This window comes from Herpailurus yagouaroundi, unplaced genomic scaffold (assembly GCF_014898765.1).
Source record: "Herpailurus yagouaroundi ecotype Mexico unplaced genomic scaffold, PumYag 250, whole genome shotgun sequence".
NCBI classification, from domain to species: domain Eukaryota; kingdom Metazoa; phylum Chordata; class Mammalia; order Carnivora; family Felidae; genus Herpailurus; species Herpailurus yagouaroundi.
Genome location: NW_024412467.1, coordinates 24507218 through 24526916, shown reverse-complemented (window position 1 = coordinate 24526916; position 19699 = coordinate 24507218). Strand labels below are relative to the sequence as shown.

Here is a 19699-nt window from a genome sequence, read left to right as displayed (position 1 = left end):
GGTAGAGTTTCTTCTGTTTTACAGGACTAAGCAAAATGAATGGAGGTCTTACTAAGGGGTGGTAGTGGGAAGGTACAATTTAAGGACTAGTGCTTGAGCTCTGTATGAGTCTCAGCCATAGCTCAAGGCCTCTGTCCTCTGTCCCTCCTCTATTTGCCCAATCTTATCTATCCATCTCTCCTCCTCCCACCTCCCACAAATCTTCACTGAATACCTATTAAGTGCTTACTAAAAGTATTTACTAAAGTAAGCCAGGTGCTGAAGACACAGGTATGAGAAAACTAGATGGCCTTTGTCCTTAGGGGGCTTAAAGTCTAGTGGCCCCTACAATGTAGTGTATGAATGATGGTAGGAGGTACACAGAGTGATACCAGAAGACTGGGAGGGGAGCTAGCAAGACTTGGTTGAGCGTAGGATGTTGGGCTATGGAGGATGTCTAAGCTAAGACCTAGAGAATGAGTGGGAAGTGCAGAGAAGCAGAGGGAATAGTAGGTGTGAGTATCTCTCAATATGCCCCAATGTGGTCTGGCTGGTCCAACCCAGTTTATCAGCTTGCCTATCGCCCACATACAATTTAGTAACTCTTGCCTCCATGCCTTTTCTCATGCCATTCCACCCACTTGGAATGCTTTCCTTCTTCTTAACTACCATCCATACCTCCCTCTTTGGCTAAGAGCCCGTTTAGATGTACCTTTCTGCAGACATTGCTCCAATGGTGCTCATGGTGATATCACTTCAGTACTGATAGAATGAATTTGCACAATACCAACATCTATTTGTGTATATTTGTAAATAATGTATTGTCAGCCAATTAGAGTCTACACTACTCAAAGGAAAGGAAATGTCTTCTGATTATCTTAGATGAGTTTTGCTTGGAGAGAAAAAGTGAGGGGAAAAATAGCACATTTATGGTGCATTTACTACATCTTAAGAACTATGCTGGCTGCTTAATTAGGTAACTTATAGAAGAAGCATTTATTCTGAGGATTAATGGACCCTTAAAGAACTTAAACTGACCTGCGACCCTGTGAATTACATCAACTATACATGAAATAGAATGAGGGTTGCCTCAGCCTCCAAGACACAGCATGAAATCAGGGCTCAAATTAGATCTTATACAGGTTAATAATTAAAAAGCCTGCTGTTTCAGTAAAGGTTCACACATCACTTTAGCATGTTATATTTTGGGGTTTTTTTACATGTTAAAAATTCAACTATCTTAGAAGTTTACAAAGGCAAATAATAGAGTTCAGATTGCTAGAGAGGGGAGGGGAGAAAGACAAAGAAGAGAGGAAGGAGGGAAGGAGGAAGGGAGGCAGGGGAAAGAGTCTTTTTCAATAAGTTGAAGCTTATATGACAAGTCCAAATCTATTTATTGTGACTAAATATTATGTAGATATTTTTCAAGGCCTGGGTCTATTTAGAGTATCGCCAGAAAGTTCCCATAGTACCTACATTCGGGAATAGGCTTTCTGTGTAGGCTTCTCACAGTGATTGAGTTTTTCTAGCAACAGTGGCAGATTCAAAGTGATGATGACTAAAGGTGAGTTATATTTCTAACATTCAGTCTCACAGATTTTGTTCAACTTGGTTAGATAGTATGGACACCAAAGAAAGATGTAGCAAGCTGGAGTTAAAGCTTTCAGGTGGGAGTTAAAGCAAGTAGGGGCTCAGAGGCAGCTGGTCAAAAACAAATGCAGCCATGCTCTGTCAGGGAAAGGGACACTTAGTGGACCTACATTTAAAGTTATGAAATCTCCCTAGGAGAAAAAATGCAGAGACACAGTGATTTTCTTTCTTCTGACTTTCCCCCCAAATAGAACGCTTGGAAGTAGGTCTTGGGAAAATTCTGTTCAACAAAACAACTCATTGGAGGGATCTGTTTTCCCATGATGCAATCTAACACAGTCATAGGCACAGCCAATTCTTGAGGAATACTTTCTAGCAGATACACCAGCCACAGGGGTACAAGATTTACACCCTAACCTCTATCCACTGGCCTTCCTCTTTTTACAGTCTTTCTTACCCTCATTCTCAAGGCCCAGGGGCCAGAAATCCTACCCACCAGGGAATAATTCCCAATTAGGAGAAGAATATGCATGAACATAAAATTACTTATCTCAGCCAAGAGGATTTTAGAAATGAGTTTCTTTCTAAATGAATAATTTCTTAAAAAAAAATTTTTTTTTCAACGTTTATTTATCTTTGGGACAGAGAGAGACAGAGCATGAATGGGGGAGGGGCAGAGAGAGAGGGAGACACAGAATCGGAAACAGGCTCCAGGCTCTGAGCCATCAGCCCAGAGCCTGACGCGGGGCTCGAACTCCCGGACCGCGAGATCGTGACCTGGCTGAAGTCGGACGCTTAACCGACTGCGCCACCCAGGCGCCCCGAATAATTTCTTTTTAAATAAATAATAATTTCTGGCCCCTGCTATTTTTACACAAAATGCAGACAGAGTGCCACAAACTATGATAAATATTTCCATTGGCTGAAACATTTTTTTCCCCCCCAGCACGGATGGTGGAGCTCACAAGGCTGTAGGCTATTCTTACAACTCTTCTCAAAATTTAACAAGATTAGCGACAAAAAATTAGTCAAGACAAGTATTTACCTATTTGGGTTTATGCTATTATCACTTTAATTGTAGGAGAAAAGTACTTCCTTTTCACATTACTTAGTAATAACTTGATGTGTAAAGCAAAACATAACACTAAAAACAACCCCAACAACGCACCCGCCTCCAAATAAACAAACACCCTGTAATGTTCTTGGAAGAAAACATTTGTTGTCATAAGGGTGCCTTCTTAATACAAATGACCAAATGGGAATTTAATTGCCCAACATTACCTTAAATTTTATCAGGATTGTATGTGGTACTGATCTATTTCCCCGAGAATCTTCTACTCACCCAAACTGAAACGAACATGCTATTTTTCTAATAAATTCAAAGCAAAAAATCACTCAAATGATAGCAAAGATTTAAGAGAAAATATTGGTGCCAATTCGAAACATATAGATGGCAACATCTTTCAAGGTTTTTTCAGTGAATATTACAACAGATAATTTCAAAAACGATAATAGAATTAGAAAGTGATAACTGGCCTTCAAACAGCTGAAGTGAGAATATTGCAGATAGTGATTGGTGTGTCTGATATGAAAATCATGTAATAATGAGGTTAAAGAAAAAGTTCAGTTTAGAGAAAATATCCATAATTTTCCTTTAAGCATGTAAATTACAGCAGGTAAAACTGTGAGAGGGCATAAAGTTTTCTACCTTAATTGATGGCACACTAATCAATCTCTCCCTTCCCTTCTATATCCAATTGTTCACCAAATCCTATCGATTCCAAGTCTCTTGGATCAGTCCATCCTCTCCATCTCCACCTCCAGGCACTTGTGTAAACTAAGGTCCTTATCATCCTTCCTTAGCAGCTCTCTAGGGTAGGAAGCATAGTGGCTTCTCTATAGCTGTCACCACCATGAGAGAGTGAACCATGATGAATCCAACTAGGGGAAGTTAGGGTGACAATGAACATTCCTGAAAGGCTTTTCTGGACAAACTGGCTTTTGGCTATCCATCTGGGCTCAAGTAAGAAGGTATCACAGAGCATCTACTACAGACCAGTTGTTGTGAGCACTGAGGACACTGGTGACTGACACAGATGCCAGGCCTGGCTCATTCGCTTACAATTGTGGATCTGAAAGGACAGGAGATGCTCAAGGAACTATGTGTGGTGCTACAGGTTAGGGGGGATTTGCTTCTAGTGACAGAGCTTATGAACAAAACTGCATATAGTAAAGATTATCCTTGAAAGATCTTTCAAATCTGTTTTTTTCCCATCAGAACATGGGCTCTTGAATGCTTAAAAACCAAGGTTTGACTTCTTTTGCTCTCTTGGTATTCTGTTTGGGGCCTCCCTTTCACAGAGGCATGTGGGCCTGGATCTTGTTTTGCAAGTTATTTCCTTATGATGTGATCCCACTGTTAGCATACAACCATCACATTACAAAGATTGTTTTGAAGGATATAAACAAGTAGGATGAAAAGTGCAATATAAAAAGCTCTTTGAGTCAAAAAGTACTCAGTTTAGATCTTGGCTCTACCACTCACTAGCTGGGTAACCTTCAGAGGATACTTGACTTCACTGTGCCTCAGTATCCTTCTCAGTGAAACAGTGCCCCAGACCTGGAATTAAACTGAATAAGTGGGCAGCTCATAGCACACTTTGGGGCTCATATTAAATGACCATTAAATGCTATATGAACATGTTATTTTTGTCTGCTTAGCAGTACTTTCTGCTTTTCTTCTAGAAATAACATCCTGCTGTTGGAGAAGGACCTTGATCCTCTCCTACTCAGACCATGGACTTCTATGGCCTGCCAAGCACAGAATTCTCTCTCCCTAACAAGACAGGGCCTAGGCATTGGCCCCATACTCTGTCTTCAGTGAATGGTCTAGAGGTTATCATAGGGCTCAGTGGGGCCAGCCAGAATCCTTCCTCAGTCTTCTTTATTGATAACTATCAAAAAGATTCTATTCTTCATTTACTGTGTTAGTCCGCATCCCCAGAAATGCTATCAATGATGTCCTCTGCCATAGGAACATGCTGAGGGAATGAAGGCAGCATTCCAAGAAGCAGAGAGAGCCCTGAAAGATCTCCAGGCCCTGGATCCGAGTGTCCCCAAGGCTACTTTGAGTTCAGTTTCACTTCCTTAAAAACAAACAAAAAAAAATTATGACTACTAAAAATGCTTATTCATTCATCTCTCCTTCCTAAATACTTTCAGTATGCTTAAGGCTTTGTTTTATTAGGATGGATATTTCACACATTAAGAAAATAAGAACTTATATATATCATTCTTCATAACTCAACAGAATACCCCTAGAAATAAAATGTCATGCTTGATTCCTCGAGGAAACACAAAGTGCACATATTTTTACAGACTAAGATGTTGCTTCCATGTAGAGTCAGAGGCTATTAATTTATTCTAAAGTATACATTTTAATAAAGCCTTTTGAAGGACTGTTTAAAAGCAACATGAATTCCATATCAAAAAGGTGCAAAAAACCCTCAATCTTAACCTAAGTAATCAATAATGCATTTTCAAGTCCATAAAAGAATATGGACAATTTTCTTGAAACATGAAATATCTTCTATAAAATATGAAATTGAGGGCATAACGATTATCTAGATGACTAAATTACACTGCAAAGATTAATTTTTGCACTTTTAATTTTTGTTCAAATTTTCAACTTGCAGCATTGTATTTAAAATAAAAAAAGACTAGATATTTGCTTTCACATACTGTAATTTCTCTAATTAATGTTAGTTTCCTACAAAATGTTTTTATGGAAAACAAATTTATAAGTCAGCTAGCCAGCTAAGGACGAAAATGTAAGTGAATGAAAAATGATTTATACAAAGTAAATCTAATTAAAATTTTTGCTCTACATACTACAATTCAAAAACAAAATTGCCTTAAGATGTATACAAACAAAGACATTGGTCGTGGGCTTATGGACTTTCATGCAGTCTTGGGATTTAAGTAATGTCAAATGTTTTAAAATGTAAAATGTGATAGGGAAGCACATTACATGTTTCCAAAAAGATAAGCTCTTAGACATTCTCCAATTTTCAGGTTATTTTTGACAGATTATCATAATTTTTAAAATAACAAAAATTATAATAATCTGTCAAAAATAAGCAAACTACTTTATGTAGTAATAATTAGTTCATTTGTAAGAACTTGATTCATCAAGGACTGGTGGGATTGGGTACCTAATGATTAATAAATAAACCATCCTTCCTTAGGCTCTGAGGTGACTTGTATTAAAAAAGCATAGTATCTCATCTCATATTAGAGATTGGTTTAGTCATGGTAGGACCAGAAGCAATTTCCAGAAACTTTGGCTTCATTCTTTGGAGATTCCAGTCATCTTTTGGTCTACCTCTTTCAAGCCATATAAAAGAAAAGAGGTATGTATGACCCTTGCTTTTTAGATTTCTTCATCTCATCTTTGTGCATTCCTGAATTTATTAAGAGCAGAAATGGAAAGTCCAGAGAACTCTTTTACCTGAATTTATCAGATGATAAATTCAATCCAATTACAATTAAATTCAACTGGCATTTAAGTAATCTTATGAATACTGGAGATGTAAGGGATAGAATGGAAAAGGAAGAAAAGGAACAAACTAGTTATAGGTGCCCACTGAACTGTTTCTCATGGATGCCTCTTTTCATTTATAAGCAAGTACTCCCTCCCCCCTCCAAAAGCCCCTAAAATCAAATCCCCCAGCTTCCATAAGTTATTTTTCCATTGTATACTCATTAAAATGTTTATTTATTTACAAAATGTCTGACACTGTACTGTCCAGAATGAAAGGTACAGAAAAAAAGGGAACTAGAATTGCATTCTGCCCTGAAAGAGCCCACTGTCTAGTCTATCAGGGAAGGTAAAGTCACAGATGACTGAAAACAAAGCAGAAAGTGATAAGGGTTTGGGTTTGGTGATTGTCAAGTGCATCTCAAACTTGAGACTCCATAATTCTCTCAGGCTTTGCTACTCAAAGTGTGGTCCATGGATCAGCAGCACTGGCATCACTTGGTATCTCAATTAGAAATTCAGAATCTCAGGCCCTGCCCCGACCTACTGATTCCAAATCTGCATTTGAAAAGATCCCCAAGTGATCCACAGAACATTATAGTTTGAGAACCACTGCTCTACAGGAGATAGATTCAGCAAAAAGGTGTCCTAATTCTAATAAATAGACAATTACTTCTCAGAAGGGGTCAGGTGTTAGAGATGAAGAGATGTCTCATTACACCCATAATTTCTATCAAACTACAACCGGCAAGTTTGTTCTTCCTGCAATCGCCTTTCTCTGCTAAGTGTCTATGTTCAGTTCTGTCTGGTCACACAAACATGAAACATTTCTTCTCCCCACACATATAATCACTTTTCCAATCATACTGTTTCCACATTTTATGTTTTCCTTGTTTTCACTGCTGACCAATGTTTTCAATCAATTACACACTTTATTGATAGCAAATACTTAATATAGAGCTTCAGAAGCATAGGGCACTGTTTCAGATGCTTCAAATATATTTAACCCATTTAATCTTCACCCCATTCCTGTGAGATGGGTACTCTTATTATCCCCATTTTTACAGTTGGGAAAATAGAGACACAGATAAAGGACTCCCATTGGAAGTTGTAGGGCTGGGATTCAAACTCAGGGAATGTGGCACTGGTACTGTGCTTTTACAATAAAATATTATGCCACACTGTGTACAGATAAGGATGAATGTCTTAGGACTGAAATCGAGCAATTCTGAAAAAGATGAAAACAGCATCCCCAGGAGAAAGAGGTATATACACTCCTGAAAGTCTAGAAAAGCATGTCTCCTCAAACTGTAATAGCACTATGAGTTACTGAGGTATAATACTATCCTTGGCCTTCTAAGCTCTGTTCAGATATCAGTGTGTTTTCTTTGCTCCTTTCTGCCTGGTTTCTGACTGTGTGGATACTGTTCCCAAGAAGGACTTGCTGGCCCATCAGAGCTCACAGCTGCAGTGGGGACTCTGAAGCCCAAGGAACAGCCTTGGCTGTAGCACATGAAATTGCCTGTGGCTTCCCTGCTCTTCTTCCAGCTGAGATTGGTATGCTGATGCATGGGGCCCAAAGAAGATCCAGAGGAAGGAAATTGAAAAAAAAACAAACAATAGAACATAACTTGCAGACAGCATTCACGAAGCCATCATGATTTTATTATCTAGCCCTGAGAAGGAATTTTATATTTTCAGACAAACTATGAAGAATATGCAATGTAAGCATTCTGTTCCCACAACTCTAGTGATAGGACACAGCAAGACCTGAAGGGTACTGGGCACACAGGTGGTAACTGCTGCCACTCAGAAGACTCTTATTAAAGGGACAAAGCCAGATCTTTAGTTCATCTAGAATGCTCAGCACTTCACATCAATCTCTTTTTTCTAAGAATTTGCAAAAAGTTTTTTGCTTTACCAAAATTTTATATACCACTCAAAGGAAAATTTTAATATACCACTAAAAACTTGATTTGTGGTGTAGTCTGCCTTCTTAAACAAAATGAAGGCCATTGCCTGAAATTTGAGACAGATTTTAGTGAAAATGACTCAACTGCTTTGCCGGGCCTTTTCTACTGAGGGAGAACTTGCCAATGGCCAGCACTACTTTGGAAGAGAGGGAGGGAGTCAGACATGCTAGATATCTGTTGTTCAGGTTTGAATGACAGAGGAACGTTTCCCAGTGGGTGAGCCACAGAACTCTTGTTTTTATAAGATTTTAATATAAACTTAAAAATTAAGCTTGGAAAATGCTGGGTTAAACAAAGTTAAACAGTTGCTTTACTGGCAATTCTCCAAGAGCGGTTATAATATTCTGTATGTTCTAAATGAAGGAGACATGGAATGCTTTCATACACATCTCTTGGAATAGCATTCTACTTTGTGAGAGACTGCGCTAGGTCAGAAAACAGGCATTTAGCTCATGGGGAGCATAGGTCAGAAGAATGGCCTGGTGACTGAAAACAGAACATTAGCCCCAAGATGGGAGAATGGCCAAGTCTCATCCACTTCTCAAAGAGAATCTGATTCATTTGTAATACTACCCCTAATTAAAAAAAAAAAGTGTGTAAGGTGACTTCTTACTATAAAAGGACACAAGTTCCTCACAGAAAATTTAAATACAGAGCAATATATACAGCAGAATACTAAAGCTGCCCATAATTTCACAATGTAGAAACTGCCATTGTGTTTTCTTCTAATGTTTTGTAGGCACAGTTTTAGGGAGTTTAGATCATACAACAGATCTAAACTTGTATACTTTTTTTTTTAACTTAACATTGTCATAATTATACTTTAAAGTCCTAAGCATTATTTAAAAAAATTTTTTTTAATGTTTATTTATTTTTGAGAGAGAGAGAGACAGAGCATGAGCGGATAAGGGGCAGAGAGAGAGGGAGACACAGAATCCAAAGCAGGCTCCAGGCTCTGAGCTGTCAGCACAGAGCCCGACACGGGGCTTGAACTCATGAACCGTGAGATCATGACCTGGGCCAAAGTCAGACACTCAACCAACTGAGCCACCCAGGTGCCCTGTTCTTAAGCATTATTTTTAATAGTTTGATAACAATTGATTACAGTCACTTAAACATTCCTTGATGATGGCCTCTTGAAGTTCCTTGTTTTTTTTTTTCCCTTTTATATTAAAAAAACTTTACTGAGGTATAATTTACAAACAATAAAATGTCTAACAAGTAGACAGTTTGATGAGTTTTGAAAAATGCATACATTCATGCAACCACTATAGTCAAGATATGAGACATTTATACCACTTCCCTGTGCTTTTCTCCAGTCAACACCCCAAACTCAGCCCATCATGCTTAGGCAACTAACTACTGATTGGCTTTCTATCAGTCCAAATTATTCTTTCCTAGAATATCCTATAAATAGAATTCTACAGCATGTACTCTTTTGTGGGTGACTTCTTTCACTAAGCAATTATGCTTAGATTTTTTAAGATTTTTAAAATCATTAGTTTTTAAGACTCATCCTAGTCCACTCATTTTTGGAACTCCACTGTATTCCACTGTACAGACACATAACCTTTGTTTATTCATTCACTGGTTGACTGAATGTTGGGGGAGGCAGTGCTTTAATTAGGAATAAAGCTGTTACAGATATTCATCTATAAGTGTCTATGTGGATGTAGATTTTAATTTTTCTTTGTTAAGTGTCTAGGAAAATTGCTGGTCAAATGATAAATATAGATTTGATTTTATAAGAAAGCCAAACTATTTTTCAAGGTGGTTTTACTATTTATACTTTCATCAGTAATGTATGACAGCTCTAGCTGCTACAACATCCTCATCAATACTTGGCACTATGGCATTGTAGTCATTCTAAAGGGAGTGTAATAGTATTTACACTGTGGTTTTAATGAACATTTCCCAGTTGACTAATCACACTGAGCATCTTTCCATGTGCCAAATAATCATTTGTACCTTTTCTTTTGTGAAGTTTCTGTTCCAATATTGGACTCATTTTTTAATTGAGTTATTTGTCTTCTTGTCTAGATAGAAGTCCTTTGTCTGATGTATTACACTTATTTCTTCTAGACCATGCTTGCCTTTTTCTTTTATTTTAAATTTTTTAATGTTTATTTTATTTTTGAGACAGAGAGAGAGACAGAGTGTGAGTGGGGGAGGGGCAGAGAGAGAGGGAGACACAGAATCTGGAGCAGGCTCCAGGCTCCGAACCATCAGCACAGAGCCCGATGCAGGGCTCGAACTCACGAACCGTGAGATCATGACCTGAGCGGAAGTTGGGCGCTCAACCAACTAAGCCACCCAGTACCCTATTGCCTTTTTATTTTCTTAATGGTCACTTTTCAAAGAGCAGAGGTGTATTGTTTGTTTTGTTTTTTTTGTTGTTGTTGATTTTTGTGTATTTGTTTAGCATTCTCTTTTCCTTTTCTTTTCAAATTTTTACTTAAATTCTAGTTTGTTAACATACAGTGCAATGTTGGTTTCAGGAGTAGAATTCCATGATTCATCACTTACATACAACACCCAGTGTTCATCATAACAAGTGTCCTCCTTAATACCCATTACTCATTTAGCCCATCCCTTACCCATCTCCCTCCCTCAACCCTCAGTTTGTTCTCTATCTTTAAGAGTCTCTTATGGTTTGCTTCCCTCTTTTTTCTTTTTTATCCCTCTCCTGTATGTTCATCTGTTCTGTTTCTTTAATTCCACATATAAGTGAAATCATATGGTATTTGTCTTTCCCTGACTGACTTATTGCACGTAGCATAATATTCTCTAGCTCAACCACATTATTGCAAATGGAAATATTTCATTCCTTTTGATGGCTAAGTAATATTCCATTGTGTATATATCACACATTTTCTTTATAAAGAGCAGAGGTTTTTAACTGTGATATTCAGTTTGTTATTTTTTTCCCTTTTATGGTTCTTGCTTTTGGTGCCCTAAGAAATCCTTGGCTTCACCCCAAACTGATACATTCACTGCAAACACACATAGCAACCAAAAGCCATAAAGAATGATAAATTGAGGAGGGGAAGATGGCGGCATAGGAGGACGCTGGGCTCACCGCGCGTCCTGCTGATCACTTAGATTCCACCTACACCTGCCTAAATAACCCAGAAAACCACCAGAGGATTAGCAGAACGGAGTCGCCGGAGCCAAGCACAGATGAGAGGCCCACGGAAGAGGGTAGGAAGGGCGGCGAGGCGGTGCGCGCTCCACGGACTGGCGGGAGGGAGCCGGGGCGGAGGGGCGGCTCGCCCGCCAAGCAGAGCCCCCAAGTCTGGCTTGCAAAAAGCGGAGGGGCCTGACGGACTGTGTTCCGACAGCAAGCGCGACTTAGCGGCTAGGAGGTCATAAGTTAACAGCTCTGCTCAGAAAGCGGGAAGGCTGGAGGACAAAGGGAAGGAAAGCTGCTGAGCCCCCGGACGACAGAGCTCAGTTTGGTGGGGAACAAAGGCGCTCGCCAGCGCCATCTTCCCCGCCCATCCCCCAGCCAAAATCCCAAAGAGAACCAGTTCCTGCCAGGGAACTTGCTCGCTCCGCGCAAACACCCAACTCTGTGCTTCTGCGGAGCCAAACCTCCGGCAGCGGATCTGACTCCCTGCTGCTGCCACAGGGCCCCTCCTGAAGTGGATCACCTAAGGAGAAGCAAGCTAAGCCTGCCCCTCCTGCCCCTGTGCACCTTGCCTACCCACCCCAGCTAAGACGCCAGATCCCCAGCATCACAAGCCTGGCAGTGTGCAAGTAGCCCAGACAGGCCACCCCACCCCACAGTGAATCCCGCCCCTAGGAGAGGGGAAGAGAAGGCACACACCAGTCTGACTGTGGCCCCAGCGGTGGGCTGGGGGCAGACATCAGGTCTGACTGCGGCTCCGCCCACCAACTCCAGTTATACACCACAGCACAGGGGAAGTGCCTGCAGGTCCTCACCACGCCAGGGACTATCCAAAATGACCAAGCGGAAGAATTCCCCTCAGAAGAATCTCCAGGAAATAACAACAGCTAATGAGCTAATCAAAAAGGACTTAAATAATATAACAGAAAGTGAATTTAGAATAATAGTCATAAAATTAATCGCTGGGCTTGAAAACAGTATAGCTGACAGCAGAGAATCTCTTGCTACAGAGATCAAGGGACTAAGGAACAGTCACGAGGAGCTGAAAAACGCTTTAAACGAAATGCATAACAAAATGGAAACCACCACAGCTCGGATTGAAGAGGCAGAGGAGAGAATAGGTGAACTAGAAGATAAAGTTATGGAAAAAGAGGAAGCTGAGAAAAAGAGAGATAAAAAAATCCAGGAGTATGAGGGGAAAATTAGAGAACTAAGTGATACACTAAAAAGAAATAATCTACGCATCATTGGTATCCCAGAGGAGGAAGAGAGAGGGAAAGGTGCTGAAGGGGTACTTGAAGAAATAATAGCTGAGAACTTCCCTGAAGTGGGGAAGGAAAAAGGCATTGAAATCCAAGAGGCACAGAGAACTCCCTTCAGACGTAACTTGAATCGATCTTCTGCACGACATCTCATAGTGAAACTGGCAAAATACAAGGATAAAGAGAAAATTCTGAAAGCAGCAAGGGGTAAACGTGCCCTCACATATAAAGGGAGACCTATAAGACTCGTGACTGATCTCTCTTTTGAAACTTGGCAGGCCAGAAAGAGTTGGCACGAGATTTTCAGTGTGCTAGACAGAAAAAATATGCAGCCGAGAATCCTTTATCCAGCAAGCCTGTCATTTAGAATAGAAGGAGAGATAAAGGTCTTCCCAAACAAACAAAAACTGAAGGAATTTGTCACCACTAAACCAGCCCTACAAGAGATCCTAAGGGGGACCCTGTGAGACAAAGTATCAGAGACATCACTACAAGCATAAAACATACAGACATCACAATGACTCTAAACCCATATCTTTCTATAATAACACTGAATGTAAATGGATTAAATGCGCCAACCAAAAGACATAGGGTATCAGAATGGATAAAAAAACAAGACCCATCTATTTGATGTCTACAAGAGACTCATTTTAGACCTGAGGACACCTTTAGATTGAGAGTGAGGGGATGGAGAACTATTTATCATGCTACTGGAAGCCAAAAGAAAGCTGGAGTAGCCATACTTATAGCAGACAAACTAGACTTTAAATTGAAGGCTGTAACAAGAGATGAAGAAGGACATTATATAATAGTGACAGGGTCTATCCATCAGGAAGAGCTAACAATTATAAATGTCTATGCGCCGAATACCGGAGTGCCCAAATATATAAAACAATTACTCATAAACACAAGCAACCTTATTGATAAGAATGTGGTAATTGCAGGGGACTTTGACACCCCACTTACAGAAATGGATAGATCATCTAGACACACGGTCAATAAAGAAACAAGGGCCCTGAATGAGACATTGGATCAGATGGACTTGACAGATATATTTAGAACTCTGCATCCCAAAGCAACAGAATATACTTTCTTCCGAGTGCACATGGAACATTCTCCAAGATAGATCATATACTGGGTCACAAAACAGCCCTTCATAAGTTTACAAGAATTGAAATCATACCATGCATACTTTCAGACCACAATGCTATGAAGCTTGAAATCAACCACAGGAAAAAGTCTGGAAAACCTCCCAAAGCATGGAGGTTAAAGAACACCCTACTAACGAATGAGTGGGTCAACCAGGCAATTAGAGAAGAAATTAAAAAATATATGGAAACAAACGAAAATGAAAATACAACAATCCAAACGCTTTGGGACGCAGCGAAGGCAGTCCTGAGAGGAAAATACATTGCAATCCAGGCCTATCTCAAGAAACAAGAAAAATCCCAAATACAAAATCTAACAGCACACCTAAAGGAAATAGAAGCAGAACAGCAAAGGCAGCCTAAACCCAGCAGAAGAAGAGAAATAATAAAGATCAGAGCAGAAATAAACAATATAGCATCTAAAAAAACTGTAGAGCATATCAACGAAACCAAGAGTTGGTTTTTTGAAAAAATAAACAAAATTGACAAACCTCTAGCCAGGCTTCTCAAAAAGAAAAGGGAGATGACCCAAATAGATAAAATCATGAATGAAAATGGAATTATTACAACCAATCCCTCAGAGATACAAACAATTATCAGGGAATACTATGAAAAATTATATGGCAACAAATTGGACAACCTGGAAGAAATGGACAAATTCCTGAACACCCACACTCTTCCAAAACTCAATCAGGAGGAAATAGAAAGCTTGAATAGACCCATCACCAGCGAAGAAATTGAATCGGTTATCAAAAATCTCCCAACAAATAAGAGTCCAGGACCAGATGGCTTCCCAGGGGAGTTCTACCAGACGTTTAAAGCAGAGATAATACCTATCCTTCTCAAGCTATTCCAAGAAATAGAAAGGGAAGGAAAACTTCCAGACTCATTCTATGAAGCCAGTATGACTTTGATTCCTAAACCAGACAGAGACCCAGTAAAAAAAGAGAACTACAGGCCAATATCCCTGATGAATATGGATGCAAAAATTCTCAATAAGATACTAGCAAACCGAATTCAACGGCATATAAAAAGAATTATTCACCAGGATCAAGTGGGATTCATTCCTGGGATGCAGGGCTGGTTCAACATTCGCAAATCAATCAACGTGATACATCACATTAACAAAAAAAAAAAAGAGAAAAACCATATGATCCTGTCAATCGATGCAGAAAAGGCCTTTGACAAAATCCAGCACCCTTTCTTAATAAAAACCCTTGAGAAAGTCGGGATAGAAGGAACATACTTAAAGATCATAAAAGCCATTTATGAAAAGCCCACAGCTAACATCATCCTCAACGGGGAAAAACTGAGAGCTTTTTCCCTGAGATCAGGAACACGACAGGGATGCCCACTCTCACCGCTGTTGTTTAACATAGTGCTGGAAGTTCTAGCATCAGCAATCAGACAACAAAAGGAAATCAAAGGCATCAAAATTGGCAAAGATGAAGTCAAGCTTTCGCTTTTTGCAGATGACATGCTATTATACATGGAAAACCCGACAGACTCCACCAAAAGTCTGCTAGAACTGATACATGAATTCAGCAAAGTTGCAGGATACAAAATCAATGTACAGAAATCAGTTGCATTCTTATACACTAACAATGAAGCAACAGAAAGACAAATAAGGAAACTGATCCCATTCACAATTGCACCAAGAAGCATAAAATACCTAGGAATAAATCTAACCAAAGATGTAAAGGATCTGTATGCTGAAAACTATAGAAAGCTTATGAAGGTAATTGAAGAAGATTTAAAGAAATGGAAAGACATTCCCTGCTCATGGATTGGAAGAATAAATATTGTCAAAATGTCAATACTACCCAAAGCTATCTACACATTCAATGCAATCCCAATCAAAATTGCACCAGCATTCTTCTCGAAACTAGAACAAGCAATCCTAAAATTCATATGGAACCACAAAAGGCCCCGAATAGCCAAAGTAATTTTGAAGAAGAAGACCAAAGCAGGAGGCATCACAATCCCAGACTTTAGCCTCTACTACAAAGCTGTCATCATCAAGACAGCATGGTATTGGCACAAAAACAGACACATAGACCAATGGAATAGAATAGAAACCCCAGAACTAGACCCACAAACGTATGGCCAAATCATCTTTGACAAAGCAGGAAAGAACATCCAATGGAAAAAAGACAGTCTCTTTAACAAATGGTGCTGGGAGAACTGGACAGCAACATGCAGAAGGTTGAAACTAGACCACTTTCTCACACCATTCACAAAAATAAACTCAAAATGGATAAAGGACCTGAATGTGAGACAGGAAACCATCAAAACCCTAGAGGAGAAAGCAGGAAAAGACCTCTCTGACCTCAGCCGTAGCAATCTCTTACTCGACACATCCCCAAAGGCAAGGGAATTAAAAGCAAAAGTGAATTACTGGGACCTTATGAAGATAAAAAGCTTCTGCACAGCAAAGGAAACAACCAACAAAACTAAAAGGCAACCAACGGAATGGGAAAAGATATTTGCAAATGACATATCGGACAAAGGGCTAGTATCCAAAATCTATAAAGAGCTCACCAAACTCCACACCCGAAAAGCAAAGAACCCAGTGAAGAAATGGGCAGAAAACATGAATAGACACTTCTCTAAAGAAGACATCCGGATGGCCAACAGGCACATGAAAAGATGTTCAGCGTCGCTCCTTATCAGGGAAATACAAATCAAAACCACACTCAGGTATCACCTCACGCCAGTCAGAGTGGCCAAAATGAACAAATCAGGAGACTATAGATGCTGGAGAGGATGTGGAGAAACGGGAACCCTCTTGCACTGTTGGTGGGAATGCAAATTGGTGCAGCCACTCTGGAAAGCAGTGTGGAGGTTCCTCAGAAAATTAAAAATAGACCTACCCTATGACCCAGCAATAGCACTGCTAGGAATTTATCCAAGGGACACAGGAGTACTGATGCATAGGGGCACTTGTACCCCAATGTTCATAGCAGCACTCTCAACAATAGCCAAATTATGGAAAGAGCCTAAATGTCCATCAACTGATGAATGGATAAAGAAATTGTGGTTTATATACACTATGGAATACTACGTGGCAATGAGAAAAAATGAAATATGGCCTTTTGTAGCAACGTGGATGGAACTGGAGAGTGTGATGCTAAGTGAAATAAGCCATACAGAGAAAGACAGATACCATATGGTTTCACTCTTATGTGGATCCTGAGAAACTTAACAGGAACCCATGGGGGAGGGGAAGGAAAAAAAAAAAAAGAGGTTAGAGTGGGAGAGAGCCAAAGCATAAGAGACTGTTGAGAACTGAGAGCAAACTGAGGGTTGATGGGGGGTGGGAGGGAGGAGAGGGTGGGTGATGGGTATTGAGGAGGGCACCTTTTGGGATGAGCACTGGGTGTTGTATGGAAACCAATTTGACAATAAATTTCATATATAAATTAAAAAAAAAAAGAATGATAAATTGAGTTACATGGAAATGTAAAATTTTTTGCTATTTGAAAGGCACTATTAAGAAATTTAAAAGGTAGTCATGGGCTGAGAGACTGTATCTGCAAAGCATAAAAACTCTTATAACTCAACCTAATAGAAAAACAACTTAAGAAATCTTTGCCTACAGCAAAGTTGTAAAGCCTTTCCCCTATGTTTTCATCTAATCGTTTTTAATTTTAACACTTACATTTATAGCGATGATCCTTTTCAATTAATTTCTATGTATGGTGTGATTTATGGATTGAGTTTCATTTTTTTTCCACTCCGTATGGTATGGCTATTCATGATTCCAGCACCATTTGTTGAAAAGACTATTCTTCCCCAATTAATTACCTTGACATCTTTGTAAAATTCAATTGATGGTATAGTGTGAGTCTACTTCTGGGCTTTACAATCTGTTCTACTGATCTATAAATCTATCTTTCTGTGGGTATCATGCAGATTAAGTGTTAAAAGAAGTTTGATCTTCTTTTTCAAGATTGTAGAGCCTTTGAAGTTACATATAAATTTTAGAATCAGCCTGTACATTTCTACCAAAAAAGACTGTGACTTTGATTGTGATTGCACTCAATCTGTAGATTAAACTTTTTTTAAATGTTTATTTATTTTTGACAGGGTGAGAGAGAGAAACAGAGCATGAGCGGGGGAGGGGCAGAGAGAGAGGGAGACACAGAATCTGAAGCAGGCTCCAGGCTCTGAGCTGTCAGCACAGAGCCCGACGCAGGGCTTGAACTCACACACTGTGAGATCATGACCTGAGCCGAAGTCAGATGCTCGACCGACCGAGCCACCCAGGAGCACCTCAATCTGTAGATTAACTTGAAGAGAATCTACATCTTAATATTCAGTTCTCCAATCCCAGAACATGGTGTATTACTCCTTATATTTAGGGCTACTTTGGTTTCTCTCATCAATGTTTTTTCAGGTTATAGTGTACAAATCTTTCATATATTTTATTAAATTCATCTCTAAGTATTTCATGTTTTTCTGATTCTGTTATAAGTGGTATTGTGGTTTTTAAAAATTTTCAGTTTCTGATTGTTCACTGGCAGTGCATAAAAATAAAATTGATTTTTATGTATAGATTTTGTATCTTGTGACGTTGTTAAACAAATTGATCAATAAATAAATAGTTAAATGATAGTTTTAGTAGTTATTTTGGTATAACACTTAAAGTTTTGTATGTCCTCCATCCTGCTATCTATGAATAAAGACAGATATACTTCTTACTTTCATTTATTTTTCTTGTTTTATTTTTGGCTAGGATCTTCAAGATAAGTTTGAAAAGGAATAATAAAAGCAGACATTCTTGCCTTGATCCTGATTTTTAGGAGAAAAGCATTCAGTCTGTCAACATTAAGTAAGATATTAATTGTGGGGTTTTCTCAGAGACCATTTATCAACTTGAGGAAATTTCCTTCAGTTCCTAATATAGTTTAAAATAAAGTTCTTTTTTAAAAATTTTTTTAAATGTTTATTTATTTTTGAGACAGGGAGAGACAGAGCATGAATGGGGGAGGGTCAGAGAGAGGGAGACACAGAATCAGAAGCAGGCTCCAGGTTCTGAGCTGTCAGCACAGAGCCCGACGCGGGGCTCGAACTCATGGACCGCGACATCACGACCTGAGCCGAAGTCGGACGCTTAACCAACTGAGCCACCCAGGTGCCCCATCTTTTTTTTTTTTTTTTTAAATAATAGTCACTGACTTTTTTCAAATGCTTTTTCTGCAACTATTGAAAAAAAATCACATGGTTTCTCTTTTCTGTTTTTTTAAATATGCTAAATTATACTGATTTTTAAATGTTAAACTCATCTTGCATTCCTAGAATAAATCCCACTTGGTCATGGTGTATCGACTTTTTATATATTGCTAGATTCAATTTGCTAATATTTTCTTAATGATTTTTTGTTTCTATCTTCATGTGGAAGACTAGTCTGTACACTTTTTTTTCCTGTAATATTTTTTGTTTTTTACTATCAGGGTAATGCTGACCTCATAAAATGAGTTAGGAAGTATTCTTTCTCCTAAGTGTGTATAGTAAGGATATTATTTTGTTCCTTAAATGCTTGAAATTAAGTTTTTTAACAGAGATACAGCTAAAATTTCCATTTTCCTTGAGTCAGTTTTGGCAATGTTGTATCTTTTATTGAATTTGTCCAGTTCCTCTAATTTGAAAAAGTCATTGGCAAACATTGTTCATAGTATTTCCTTATTATTCTGTTAATATATGCAGGATCTGTAGTGATGCTCCTTCTTTCATTTCAAATAAATATAATCTGTTATAATTTGTGTCTTTTTTTCCCCATCAGATAAAAGTTTATCCAGATTTTGATTGTACTGATTTTCTCCACTATTTTTCTATTCCATCAATCTCTATTTTTGTGTTTATTATTTCTTTTTTCTGTTTGTATTGGGTTTAATTTCTTCTTCTTCTAGCTGCTTATGATGGAAGCTTGGATAACTGGTATGGGATCTTCTGATCTTTTCTCTTTCTTTCTTTCTTTCTTTCTTTCTTTCTTTCTTTCTTTTCCTTCCTTCCTTCCTTCCTTCCTTCCTTCCTTCCTTCCTTCCTTCCTTCCTTCCTTCCTTCCTTCCTTCCTT

At 38.9% G+C, this 19699-nt stretch overlaps 1 protein-coding gene across 4 annotated transcripts in view; it reads right to left on the bottom strand.

Moving 5' to 3' along the window:
* GMDS (GDP-mannose 4,6-dehydratase) overlaps positions 1-19699 on the bottom strand; it is a 638647-nt gene that overhangs the window by 107388 nt on the left and 511560 nt on the right. The window contains exon 9 of one of the 4 annotated variants that reach the window (XM_040460741.1): positions 19524-19644. The exons of the other annotated variants lie outside the window; for them this stretch is intronic. Within the exon in view, the coding sequence (XP_040316675.1) occupies positions 19539-19644 (106 nt within the window). The 3' untranslated portion in view covers positions 19524-19538. Of the gene's footprint in view, positions 1-19523; positions 19645-19699 lie in introns of those variants that run through there. 4 annotated transcript variants of the gene reach the window in all.